The 13,817-nt window shown below is 37.3% G+C and overlaps 1 protein-coding gene across 3 annotated transcripts; it reads left to right on the plus strand.

Annotated features, from left to right (window-relative positions):
* Positions 1-335: 335 nt before the first annotated feature.
* Positions 336-8,272, plus strand: LOC101744548 (disks large-associated protein 5). Of its 3 annotated transcripts, none has more exons than XM_004924110.5 (10): positions 336-542; positions 688-773; positions 1,192-2,173; positions 2,289-2,431; positions 2,936-3,094; positions 3,939-4,101; positions 5,311-5,516; positions 6,203-6,280; positions 6,707-6,874; positions 7,192-8,272. In XM_004924110.5, the coding sequence occupies exons 1-10, from the start codon at positions 539-541 to the stop codon at positions 7,435-7,437; spliced, it is 2,235 nt and encodes a 744-aa protein (XP_004924167.1). In that variant the 5' UTR covers positions 336-538; the 3' UTR covers positions 7,438-8,272. The 3 variants fall into 3 exon arrangements, with proteins under 3 accessions (XP_004924167.1, XP_004924168.1, XP_012544160.1); XM_004924111.5 differs by having other exon boundaries at positions 6,710-6,874; XM_012688706.4 differs by having other exon boundaries at positions 476-573.
* The last annotated feature ends 5,545 nt before the right edge of the window (positions 8,273-13,817 follow it).

A 13,817-nucleotide genomic window follows, 5' to 3' on the forward strand; every position in this document is an offset into this window, starting at 1 on the left:
ATTAAGAGGTCCTTAAATTTCTCGTGTAGTTTTGTGAGGGGGCAATTATTTATTAATAATTTAAAAAGGGTATTTCACATCTTATGGCATACGTCGCAAACTTCCCGGATCAGGTTCGGATGATGAGTTTATAATTTGCGTTCTATTTGATCCTGCAAATGCAAAAGTACCGACAAAATATATTTAAATTGCCTAAAATAGACGTATGCCTAAAAAAAATTTAAAATGAACGAATCAAAAATGTAACAAAGAAAAAAATGATTTAAAAATATATTTTTTGTTTTCAAATGGTTATCACATCAACTAGTCGTCATTAGATATATGAATTTTAGATGGATTGATAAAATTCTAAGAATTTACATTATCATTTTATTTTTTTAACATTGATTCCTTTTGCGTTTCTAAATGACCAAACCATCATAAAATCTATGGACACAGATGACATAAAAAAAAGACACAACAGGACAGTTATTTATTTAAAATTCAGTTCTGTTGTTTTAAAACATTTACGTTCTTCTTTGGGTTTTTTCAGGTTTAAATGGGTAAGAAAATTGATTATAACTGAATAGTAAGGTGAATTAATATTACGAATAAACATATTGTAAATTGTTCATGTTAAAAACTGTAATTACGCAAAATTTTAACGTTTAACATAGACGCGAAGTGAATTTAGATAAAATGTTTCAGAGAGTTTCGACTTCCTGGCACTATTAAAGAAACACGAGAAGAAGCACAAACGAAAACCGATGCAGTTCGTTAGTGTTGCTGCTGGGGTACTAAATAATATTTAATTTTTTATTAATTTTATTGATTCTATTAATTCTAATGTGTGCTTCGGTCAAGTCAAATTTTAAAGTAGATTAAGCTTTATACTGGTGTAGGGTGTCTTGTGACCGCTCACATGTAAATATTACCACTCCACCTATTTATTTTATGAAGCAGTAATATGTTTTGACCCACACCCAGCTATTGAACAGTGTAATTGATACCTAGAACTCATGTCTCAAGATGGGTGGTGGCATTTATGTTGTTGATGTCTATGGGTTCCGGAAATCACTCAACAGCATGTGTACCATCTAAGTAATAAAAAATTATATTTTTTTTTCTCTTTTATTAGATTTCAGAGCATTGATTAGATTTTAGAGTTTCTGTTAAGTATTGAAATGATTAATAAAAAATATTTACTTGCAGGTTCAGAGGCGATTGCAAAACAATATCAGAGAACGTAAAAGCAATCGTCTTAGCATTTTTGATAGCATTAGAAAGTTGGAGAAATGTGACAGTCCTGTTGTACAGCTCACAAAAGCTCAACTCAAAGTAGAAAAGAGAAGGCAACAATTAGAGAAATGGAAGGAAGAGAAGGAGAAGCGAAAGAAGGAGGCTGCAGCGTTGAAGAAGAAACCATTCTTAACTGGAGTTCCACATGCGCCATCCAAATTAGTACCACCACCCCCAAAACCAATGCCAAGTACATCAGGCAGGGTCACACGATCACAGTCAGCCAAGAACAGAGCAAGTCAGAAGATTGATAGTGGAAAGTGTGCTTCACAGTCATTTGCACCAAAAAATGCTGTATTCAAACCTCCACAGAATTTGGTTAAACTCCCAAATTTGACTCAAAATAAACCTAAAGTCACCAAAAATACCAATTCCATTTTTGTATTTGATCCAGTAATACCTAAAAACTTGATGACCAAAGTAAATGATAATGTAAAAGTTAGTAAGCTTAAAAAACAAGTTGAGACAAATTTGATATGTAGCAAGAATACAGAGGCTAAAATGACTAAAGGGAAGGCTACCAAGCCAATCCAAAGGCAGAATTCACCAAAGAAAATAATCCATACATCTTCTAGTAGTGAAGTAGAGGAAAACATTCACTCTCCAATATTGAACTCATCAAGGAAATCTTTACCAGCACAGAACTCTCCTCAATTATACCAAAAAACTCCTCGCAAGTCAATTGGTGTTGTCCAAAATTTTACACCAAAGAATAACATACCTAAGAGTGAGTCAAGGTCAGAAGAGAAGTTGAGATCTCCTAAGTCCCCTACTAGCGATGTGTTGATGACCCCTGAACAGATAGCTGATGAGGCTAAAAAGATTAGTCCATGTGTGACAATGTCGAGGGGGAAGGCTAATGCTCGGAAAGAAATGAAAAAGAAATTAGAAGAAGGTGAGTTTTCACTCTTACAGTCTTAAAGTGCTTAATTATCTTCCTAATATTTATTTTAAAACAGTGCATAAATAGCAGGAAAAATTTTACATACTATATTATTACTATATCATAGGTCTCCTTGATGAGGATACATGTGACATTGAAAACGTGGACCATTTTAGAAAGCAATTGGCTTCAGAAGTGAAGCGCATGACAGAATTATGTGATACCTGGGAGAAGATCTCTGAGCAGACGCCTCTGCCTGATGCTATACAGGTGTTGTGATTTACACATAGAATTAAATATATCTCGGGCCTCCTTGAACCTCTTCCTGCATGTGAAGAAAAAAAAAAGACATTATTGTTGGTAGAGCATCTTGTGAGCCCACACGAGCGTGGACCTTCTCCATCATTATTTTTGCAGTAAAGTTGAATTTCATCATCATCATCATCATCATGTCTCAAAGTGGTGGTGGTATTTGCATTGTTGATGTCTATGGGCTCCGGTAACCACTTGACACCAGGTGGGCCATGAACATGTCCACTTATTTAAGTAATAAATAAATAAGTTTTGGTCTAATTCTACTTTTACAGTAGTTGTTACCACTACTTCTTACTTACTTAAATTTGTAGTTGTTGTCTAGTAGGATCATAGGGACTACTATCACTGCTATACTTATTTCTGCAGAGAGACCTCTAACTGTTTTGAGTTTGGATGGCAAGGACCTTTCACACAAGATATTTCAAAAATTGTATACAAAACTATCATGTGAAATTGTAGGAGGGAGTCTTATCTGCTGTGGGTCAGGCTCGGCTGTTGATGTCCCAGAAGCTGATGCAGTTCTCAACCCTGGTGGAGCGCTGTGGCCGTCCGGAGCCCGGCGCCGCGCTCGTCACGCCCGCCGACCTGCACGGGTTCTGGGACATGGTGTTCATGCAGGTACATACCGACAGACCCTAGACATGCCATACTGGGGAGAGTTATTCATTAAATGCCATTAAACATGTAGTAAAATAAAACTACTTTTATGGTTTAAATTCACATTCATTATTGTCATTAAATTATTTTTGATGTTTTAGATACTTAACATTTTTAATTATAAAATATTACAGCATTACAATACTACCAACATTGTATTGTATTAAAATATATGTAAACTGCTTAAAAAAAATTGGTGGCCATAACTAGCACATAACACAGTCACACATTTGTGTCTTATGAGTCGTTTATTATCAAAGGTGGCAATCTGTGCATTTGGACAAAAAATTTTTATTGATATGTTCATACAGATTGATTTGAATATAATCGTCTCCTTCAAAGAATACGGTTCAAAACCTGCATTAAATAAAGGTTAATAGTTAACCTGTTATTTATCTAAGATGTCGTTCAGAAGAGTTTTGTGACTGCCAATGGAATACAAAGTCAATAATTCGTTTTTCTGATTTACCAATAATTGTCCAAAAGTGACATTTCCGGCTTTGATAATAGTCGACTCTTATAGAAGTGAGGTACAGTGAGGCACAGTAATAAGAGTAAAATGTTATTTATCAAAGGATGCTGCATTATGCTGACCACCAATATTAAAAAAATATTTTATTACTAATTGTACCAAAGAAGGCTGTCTTGGTTTTTCATTCTTTGCTTCTTCTGCTTTTGCTGCCACATATATGTGCATTGTGGACATCCAGTATAATTTCTTGGATATTGTAGATTCTTACATTGTCATTGTGCACTACTTCTAGATTGACTGCTCTAATGTTTAGTCGTCCTCATATATTTTCAGGTGGAAAATGTCGATATGCGTTTCAAGAAGCTTGAAGAACTTCGACTAAGAGGGTGGATTGACGACAAACCTGTTGAAGTAAAGAAGAAAATTACTAAGAATAATGTAAAGAAGACTTCAAAGCCTATGGGTGGAACAAGTAGATTGAGGGATATGATTGCCGGTATGGAAGTCATAATTTACTAGTGGTATTAAGGCGAAATACATCCTGCTGTTAGAATTTTCTCCTGTCTTATAGAGGCTGGAAAGCTATGTGATAATAACGTCCAAACCTCCAATAATTACAACAATGCTTACACAAAAGTATTGAATCTGACAGGGTCCCAAACCCAGAACAGGCATAGTATTTAGAGTCACATACCATATGCCTTATAAGGCGGCGTAAAACAATTAGCAGGTATATAAGTATATTATTTGATAACTTGGATATTGCGACACAGCAGTGGTACTGATTTCTCTCTCGCTTGTCCACAGTAGTGTAGTAAATTTTCTTCTCATTTTCTTCTGATATTCTTCAGTAACAAGTTCAAGTTTATGAAGTCGTCGTGGCCTAAAGGATAAGACGTCCGGTGCATTCGTATGTAGCGATGCACCGGTGTTCGAATCCCGCAGACGGGTACCAATTTTTCTAATCAAATACGTACTCAACAAATGTTCACGATTGACTTCCACGGTGAAGGAATAACATCGTGTAATAAAAACCAAACCCGCAAAATTATAATTTGCGTAATCACTGGTGGTAGGACCTCTTGTGAGTCCGCACGGGTAGGTACCACCACCCCGCCTATTTCTGCCGTGAAGCAGTAATGCGTTTCGGTTCGAAGGATGGGGTAGCCGTTGTAACTATACTGAGACCTTACAACTTATATCTCGTGGTGGGTGGCGCATTTACGTTGTAGATGTCTATGGGCTCCAGTAACCACTTAACACCAGGTGGGCTCTGAGCTCGTCCATCCATCTAAGCAATAAAAAAAAAAGTTATATATCAGACCGTCTAAGTGTGTAGTGCTCCTCAACTAATGTGCCTTGGCACTTGGGTGCTGCTAAATTTTACATTCGAAATTATTATTAAATTATTTTACAAACCAACAAATAGAAATATCATTTCAATTGGAGTGTATTATAGCAGTTAAATAGCACTGATTGTAGGTAGGTATACGCCAAAGGGAAGATCTTCGACCAAGCGAGTGATTGCTCGGTAGACCGACGGTCCGAATGTTGTTGTTCGGAACTTGTATATATGTAAGCTTATGTTGAGAATGTCGAAAGCGTGATTCAGGCATTTGTCAAACATCTTGCGTTGTATGATGGCTACCGCCACACTGATCACATATTGCTTTAAACAACAACAGCAACAATTTGTTATTTACAGCGGCAAGAAAAGCTAAAAAGGAACAAGAGTGCTATGAGGCTCCGAAACCGCCGGAGCTGGGGGTCAGCAAGACATTCGAGGCGGGGTTCTTCTGCGTGCAGTCACCGGTCCGCTCCCCGCGGGTCTCCACGCCGTCCACCAGTTGCACCTTGCTGAAGGCCGTGCTGTCCAGTGAAGCCAAGAAGGCTTCCGTTTCTGCCGCTAAAGTATGTGGTGTAGTTCAGACATGGCATGAGGCCAGCGCACGTCGCTGCAGAGGGATGTCGATCATGCTTGTCATGCTTAAAATGTTTTCTTGAAACTTACATGTGTCAGATTTTTTGAGAAATTTCTGTCGCTGGTGTGACGGTACACTGTCGAGCCGCTCACAACGCGCTGCACGTGTCAGAAATTGACAATAAGTGTAAATGCAGTGCTGCCCGAAACACACAACACATTAGTCTTTAGAAAATACTTATTATAATAATATCCAAGTTTGTGTACGGACAATAATCCTCTACATAATCATCTATACATATAAATAAAATTAGAGTGTCTGTTTGTAGTACTGAAATAACCGCTTTTTACTACATGCATATGAATATATATACGGCACATACACCAAAATAACATTTTTTACAATTTTTGTCTGCTGTCTGTCTGTTTGTTCCGGCTAATCTTCTTCTTTTTTTAGACTAGCTTCGCCCCGCGGCGTCACCCGCAGTTGTTGTCGTACCGCGCGCAACATGGCGGGCTTCGCCTATCAATAATAAAATTTAATGTTTCCGAAGCGAAGCGAGGGCGGGTCGCTAGTTATATATAAAATGAATGAATGCATTTATAACTTGAGGTTCTGGGAGCAGCCAGGGAAGGTGGTGATGCCGTCGAGTAACTGTTGATCTAATGTCGTCAGAATGCCGCATCGTTCGCCATGCTGCGTGCCGCGGGACTCGCCAAGAACATCGAGTGCGATGGAGTCGCGCCCTTACCGGTATATATATATATATCTCTATATGTATACATATATCGACTTTTCGCATTAAAAGTGTACAATTTCCAAAAATATTCGAAATTGAGTGAATATGCGTGTTATAAATTTGGTATCACCCATATACTTCAGTGGTATCACCAGTATTTTTCTCATAAATACTGTCAAAAGTTTTGACTACTATTAACGAAATTAATACATAATTTTATCTTACTTTAAAAGACAGATAATGTTACTGGTAAAAAAATAAAAAAAAATAAAGTTGCAAAGATGGATTAATACTAAAAATATCACATGTTAAACCTTTTAACAATCCCCTGTGAAATTAGTAAGTTTTGTAATTATACAGTTTCAATGCGAGAAGACGATATATCTTTAGCGACGCCCTGTTACTGATTTATTGCAATAATATTACGTATGTAATGACAGCAGACGCCGCTGAACCCAGTGAACGTATCCGCGACGCCGGCCCGCAGCATCCTCAAGTCGGCTCAAGCTGAAAGATCGAGCAAGAAATCCATCAAAGTCGTACTGTTCGACCGCTCCGATCTAGAGCCGGACTGCCCCTCGGACACAGAGAGGCCCGATTTGCACCAGGTACTTTTTTTTTACTTATTGCCCTGGTAGGCAGACGAGCATGTGGCCCATCTGATGGTGAGTGGTTACCGTTGCCCGTAGACTTCAGCAATGCCAGGGGAGAGCCGAGCCGCTGCCTACCGTTACGTACTCTCTATAAGCCTCGTTTGAAGAAGGACACTAGGCGCTCGGGATAAATCGTGGAGGTTTCTCTAATCTGCTGTACGACTTTTGTAGTTTCCGAACGTTGCATGACTATCTTATATTTAAATCAATAGTTTCCTAAGTAGCAATAGTGTTGGCTTTGTAATGCTACATTAATTATTACATTCCAAAAGGAAAATGAGAACAAAGAAAATTCTAGAAGAAAATCAAAATTGATCCGACAAGACGCTACAGAAGAGCGAAGCCCCGTCATGACGCGCAGCCGCCGGAAGAGCCTGCAGGGGGGCCGGGGCTCCGACGCCGCCACGAACTCGTCCAAGAAGAAGGCGCTGAGAGAAGTAGAACAGAACACGAGCGCAAGGGAGACTCCCGCGCGTTCTTCTAGAAGGAGGAAGAGCGGAGTCACCGTCGCCGCGTGATGCAACCACAACTTGTGTTTATATCTCCTAATCGTAACAATTGTGTACTGAGCTATGTAGACTATTGAAATTATGTGTCTTATTATAATAATACCCTATATTGTAATGTTTAGAAAATATTTATGTTTTAGTAAAACAGATGCGATCCGAAGAGAACGTCCTCGCGAAGTCGATTGAATACTTTTTATGTTTACTTTTATATATACAGTTAAAGCTCTTTATTCGCGGTATATTATTATGTTTCGTAAATATGCCGCGAATACAGAAATCGTGAATATGGAATGGTAATGCGGCTCATAACAAAAGGACGGAACGTCTCGTGTGGTACCATTTAAAAATATACTTTATGCACTGAGTAATAAGCTTGATTTATTTGGTTTGTTTATTCTCAAAAACAAAACATACATACTTTAGGCTAGGTTGTAATAAGGTCTAATTTACTTTTTTATTAGTCGTTTTCACGACGCCTACAAATGACATTCGGTTGGATACCTACCGAATCCTCTTTATCAATGTGTACCGATGTACCGATTATATCCGGGAATAAAAAAATATTTAGCCGCGAAAACAGGAATTCGGTCACATTTTTGTAATTCGCGAATAATGAAAACTCTAATGAGGGACGCGCGAATAAAGAGCTTTTACTGTATAAATAAAAGTGAATGTTGGTTCGTGTGACCCGGGCTTGTGTTGTTTACACAAATATACCTTTTTATTTTCGAATAATGGCATATTGGTAATAACTAGTTGTATTTTGAAAATGTTAATCCTCGAAATGTGTGGTAAATCGTGTGTATGAGACTTATTTTAATTTTAAATAAAATGATAATTTACATCTTTGGTTTCCTTTTTAACTTCTGGGTCCAATCGAACATGTCGGTCGGGAACATACACATTTGGGTCCAATTGGATGTTGGATAGCCATGGCCCACTGCTCATAGTGCGTATGGGCACAATGGAGGGGGAACCTCTCCCTAGACTGGCAAACCAGTCGAACGGCACAGATTACTATACAATATATATATTGTTACGCCGTTAAGACTAACGCCATCTATCGCTGAATAGCCGAAACGAATATCAAACAAACTAGTCGCGTTGAGAACGCTCGAGAAGTACAACGCCATCTATTGTCAGATAGCGGAAACACACATCGCAGATACTTAAATTGCCCAGAATGTTCTCGATAAATCTAGGGATGTCATATCGAGTATAAAAGAACTACCTACTATCGAACTATTCGAAGCGAAACAGCGAACGGATCACTTGAAGCGAAGCTGAAGAAGTGAATTGAGAATTTTAAAGTGTTTGTGAAGTGTTATAAGTGTTCTAAGCGTTAAATACTATTGTAATTTGTACTTCGGTAGAATTTTTATTTATCCCGAACCCCAGCGCGTAAGAATATATTTCGTTTCTCAGGGTTCATGGGGCCTATTAATTGACAATACGTCCTTAGATGCTTTACGCATTTCCACGCTTGTATGTTTATAATTTAATTCTCATATTATGAATGAATTTCTATCTCATCTGAATCGTAGGAGCGTTACGAGAGTTACGAGTGGAGCGCGGAGCCAACTCGCGGGCTCAACTAACTCTGAGATAATCCTTTGGCTGACCCATTTAGCGCAATGCCAAATTGTCTACCAATTACAGCTGTGAGCGTCGCAACACTTACCTAATGCAGTCACTGCCGGCTTGGTGTATACGTTTTTGGCAGAGGTGGGCACTTCGCAATGGTCCAACTAGCAACAGTGGGCGAGAGGCAGGAAACGCAAGGGACTTATCGACTTATTGTTAAACAAAACCTCATGAGAAACTCAGCTAAACTTTGGATGTTGATTGTTATGCTTGACACGGGCAACCAAAGTTGTTTTGCGATCATATCGGTTAGGTATTTGATGATTCAAAATAACATAATTATTTCCATGAATAACTCTGTCTTAGAATGGAAGAAATTCCGCAAACACTTTAATCGCGCTAACGATTTTCACAGATTCAGTTTGCTTCTTATTAAACACTAGCGGCCCGCTCCGGCTCTGCTCGGGTCTTTAACAAAAATTTCAACGATATTTAACATTGTTTTATTTTTTAAAATAGAACATTTATTGTGGCATAACTATATGCTGTCGCGACACTTTTTATAAATAATGTGTTTTACAAAGTCGTAGTACCTACATTATTTTATTCTATCCTCAATAGTTTTCACAGGGAACGCGATGTAAAGAATATTTTAGCAAATTTTTTTACACCCTGGGTTAAATTATTGGAGTTTTAGTAAGGATCCCCAATTTTTTTTCAAAAAAGATTATAATGGGGTATGTCACTCGGGAATAGTGTAGCTTCCAAACAGTGAAAGAATTTTTCAAATCGGTTCAGTAGTTTCAGAGCCTATTCAATACAAACAAACAAACAAATCTTTACAATTTATAATATTAGTATAGATTAGTATAGAGAACTTCCGAATGACGGCGTTCGGATCGTTGATCTGCCGAGTAAAAACACCCGCTTGGTGGAACGTCTTCAGCCATATCTCTTGTTGTGTCACATTCGTAGTGGTGTCACTCCAAATCACTAAATATTAAAACAGTCAAAACAACATGCATTGCCCTATAACATATACCGAACCCGATGCTTGAAATTTAAATTCACTAAATTTACGACGCATGTTAGCTAAATTATGTCTGTAATTATTTGAAGCTTAGAAAACGCACGCCGCAAACAGAAACACTTTATAAGCGTAACGAAATTTATTCATCGTGATTTCCCGCCACTTCTGACGGTTCAAGAGGTCCGTAATTAAAAGGGCAATTAAAAATGGCAGTCAGGACTGCTATAATAATAACAATTAAGTGAATGGAGATGGGAACGGAATTAAGAATGATATTAGGGGTCACGATTTTATTTATCGCCGTCGGACAAATTTTTAGTAGGAATGAAAAAAACATAATGGAAAACGATCGCAATGTTCGTAGGCTCCAGTAAACGCTCAGATGGGCCGTGAACTATCAAACTACATAGTGTGTCCAATTTACCCGCGGAAGAAGTGACAGAGTTTTTTCTATCTAATCTATCGCAGGCTAAATAAATCCTCTACATGCATATGTTTTTCCTTTTTAGTATCGCTTTTCAAGTGTCACTTCAGTTTCATCAAGCTGCAATTGATAACTAAAAGTTTTCATTTCGATTATTTAACATATTTGCCATATTTGCCGACGATGTAACAATTCGGAATGGGTAATATTTAATTCCTTAGATTTCACTGTAGGTTACTGGCCTGACAAATAAAAGGGTTTTGAAATGCATTTTTTTATATTTTATACATGCCTTTTTTTTTTTTTTTGGTCAGGAGGAAATCACCGGACTTCCGCCCTCCCCTGGGGATGGAGGGCGGGGCATGTCGGAGTCGAACTGACTAAAACCTCCTGTCGCTCAACAACCCGCGTCCGAACCTCGCATGAGACAGAACCCATGAAAAGGCAAAGGGGGGAAAGTGAAGCGTTTAGTGCGGAGCTCATCTCTCCCATCACCCTCCCCCTTATACATGCCTAGGTATATTATTACTGTTTAAAAATAATAATTTCGTACTGCAAATTTATACTTCACAATATCTTCCGATTTTTGAAACCCCTGCTTTCGTCTCTGACTCGAATTGAGATAAAACACGGTCAGATTACGTGAATCTATGCAAATGTATCCGGGGAATGGCGCCCGAGTCACTGATACCGGGTAATTTCGCGTTTCGGAGTTGGCAACCCTCGAAATGCTGAGAGTAGACATTAAATTTTAATTTGTATAAATAATATAGCTATTATGTTTCTATTGCTACCGAAATAAGTCGATGCGAAGAAGCGGTAACCGAGCAAGTACTGAGACTGATATTGACAGAGCCTGATTATTTTATCATTGATCACGAAAGTAAAGCCATCACGGTACATCCGTACTAAAAATGCTTGCCATAAATCATGGAATAGAATAAATACTGGAAAAACGTGATTCCTTGACCCCGATGTGATCCAGTTTGATCGGACAAAGGAATCGTTCACTAACCGAGGTTTATTGTTCGGTAGATGGAATATTGTTGTTTAGAACTTTTATATGTAGGTATCATCTTTTATATTCAAGCTTATCTTGAAAATTTCATTATTGTGATTGCTATTTTGGTTGTATTTCTTCTATTCTATAATAGCTACATACCGCTATGTTTCTATTATATAAATTATGAACCTTATTATTATTGAAGCTCATTTAAAATGACAAGCATTGACAGTGACCGAATTAACCTAAATAAATATTTAAACGTGGCCAATTCCCGATTAAAACACGCATTTTCTCGACCAGAAAAGGAAGTCGACCAATCACGTCAGTCTTTTTTTTCAGAGATTACATATTATCATGAGCCTTACAGCATGCAATTAAAGAAACAGTAAAACATGTGCGGATTAAGATTAAGATAAACCAGATCTCGTATAATCTGAAAGCCTTCAGTTACCTTAAAAATACGCGACATGGTTCTGAATGCTATATTTATTTATCTAGATAAAATATTACGTTTCCATACAGGATTTCTTAGGATTATTTCCTTCATAGCTTTCATCGTCTTTTAGTACAAAAAACAATGTATGACACATTTTCTGTCACATACAGATAACTTTTGATTATACTTATTAATAGTCCGGTACAGAAACATACGAGTCATATAAAGGGATAAAGTGGATAAAGGGTTATAAAGATTGCAATTGCCTTTAAACGTCATTTTATTATTGAAGTGAAACTTCCTTATCGGCGTTGGAAAAAAATTTACCGTCACATTTTTCGGTTACGCGTCACATTTTTCCGTTACGCGCCATCTGTTTTGTATTCATGTCTATGATAATAAAATCCTTTTGTTTAAACTTTATCTAATTTAACTTTTTTGTATTCATGTCTATGATAATAAAATCCTTTTGTTTAAACTTTATCTAATTTAACTTTATTTAACCAATTTCTAGAAAGTTGCACGTAGATCATTTTTCGAAAAATAAGGCCATAAACAAGTTTCACTTCTTACGTGTGTACACTAGTACACGCACACATTTTTTTTCTTACATAGTAATCTGGATCCATTTATCACCCAACCCCATTTCAATGCCACAGGAATATTTAACAAGGTTGGGCGCGAAAATCAGAAAACAATGAATACTCAAACGATAATGACAGCATTATTTACGGCCAGGCTTTGTATAATGTGGAAAAAAGTCATCACCATTAGTTGGAAAGATGATATTGCTCTCGGATATAAGCTTGAACATAATAGTGAAGCCGCTGCATACAGCACTATTTTAATTCTAGAGGTTCCTAAGGAACCTAGAGGAAATGCTTTAAGAATCTTAAAAGTACGAAAACCCTGCATCGAAGTGTTCTGCCATTTTATACACATTTCATTTATCTGGCAACGGTCAGAATAATTTCATAGAAAATAGGTTACTTCTAATTTACACCACTGATACCTAATTTACAGAACTACGTGTGTACGGATAAAAAGTAAAACCGTAAAACTGAAGCAAAATAAAAACGAAAATATTCCACTATTTATTTTCTTATATGCTGTAATGAATGAAGAACCTTCTATGTATTTAATTTGTAAATAAGGTAAGATTTGTAAAGAAGGAAGGAGTAATTTTATTGCACGATCATGTATCGGTAAATGCAAATTGACAGCGAAGAGACCGGAATAAAATAAAACGTAGACGACGGACGAAGCCGCGCGCTACCACATAAATTCATTTGTAAGGATGCGACTACAATTTGTCGATAAAGTTTTAATGCATTAAAAGTATCGTTCGATTTGTTAACGTTACCTATAATATTTTCAAATGACAATGACATGAGAACATTAATGTACAGGACCTACTTGTCTTCATAAGACAATGTGGGATGTTATCCCATCTTCCAAGGAGCGAATAGTTGTTTTCCGGCAAAATGGGTAATACTGTGGCTATAACCTCAAGAGCTCCAACAAGTTCTACTAAGTGTTTTAATATTCAATAATTAAGGACGGATGACTTTGTATAAGTGGGAGTTTCACTTCTGGAGACAGTTGATTTAGATGGTGATGTAAGAGCGGCAACAGATGGAAGCTCACTTTTATTCTGTTGAAAAAACAGGCAGTCGATGCTATTCTTTAATGATTCAAAACCATAACAAACTGTCATACACTTAGCTTTTTATACATTACTAGCCGTACTCGCCCGCTTCGTTGGGCATTTAAAATTAACATTATTATTTATTGTTATTATTATTAGGGAGTCCAACACTCATATAAATATTAGCCTATCTATCAAGTTGTACATGTATTTTCTGCATGGATGCCAAGTTTCAAGTCAATCGGATGCATAGTTCAGTAG

The sequence above is a fragment of the Bombyx mori genome, chromosome 11 (assembly GCF_030269925.1).
Source record: "Bombyx mori chromosome 11, ASM3026992v2".
Taxonomy (NCBI): Eukaryota; Metazoa; Arthropoda; class Insecta; order Lepidoptera; family Bombycidae; genus Bombyx; species Bombyx mori.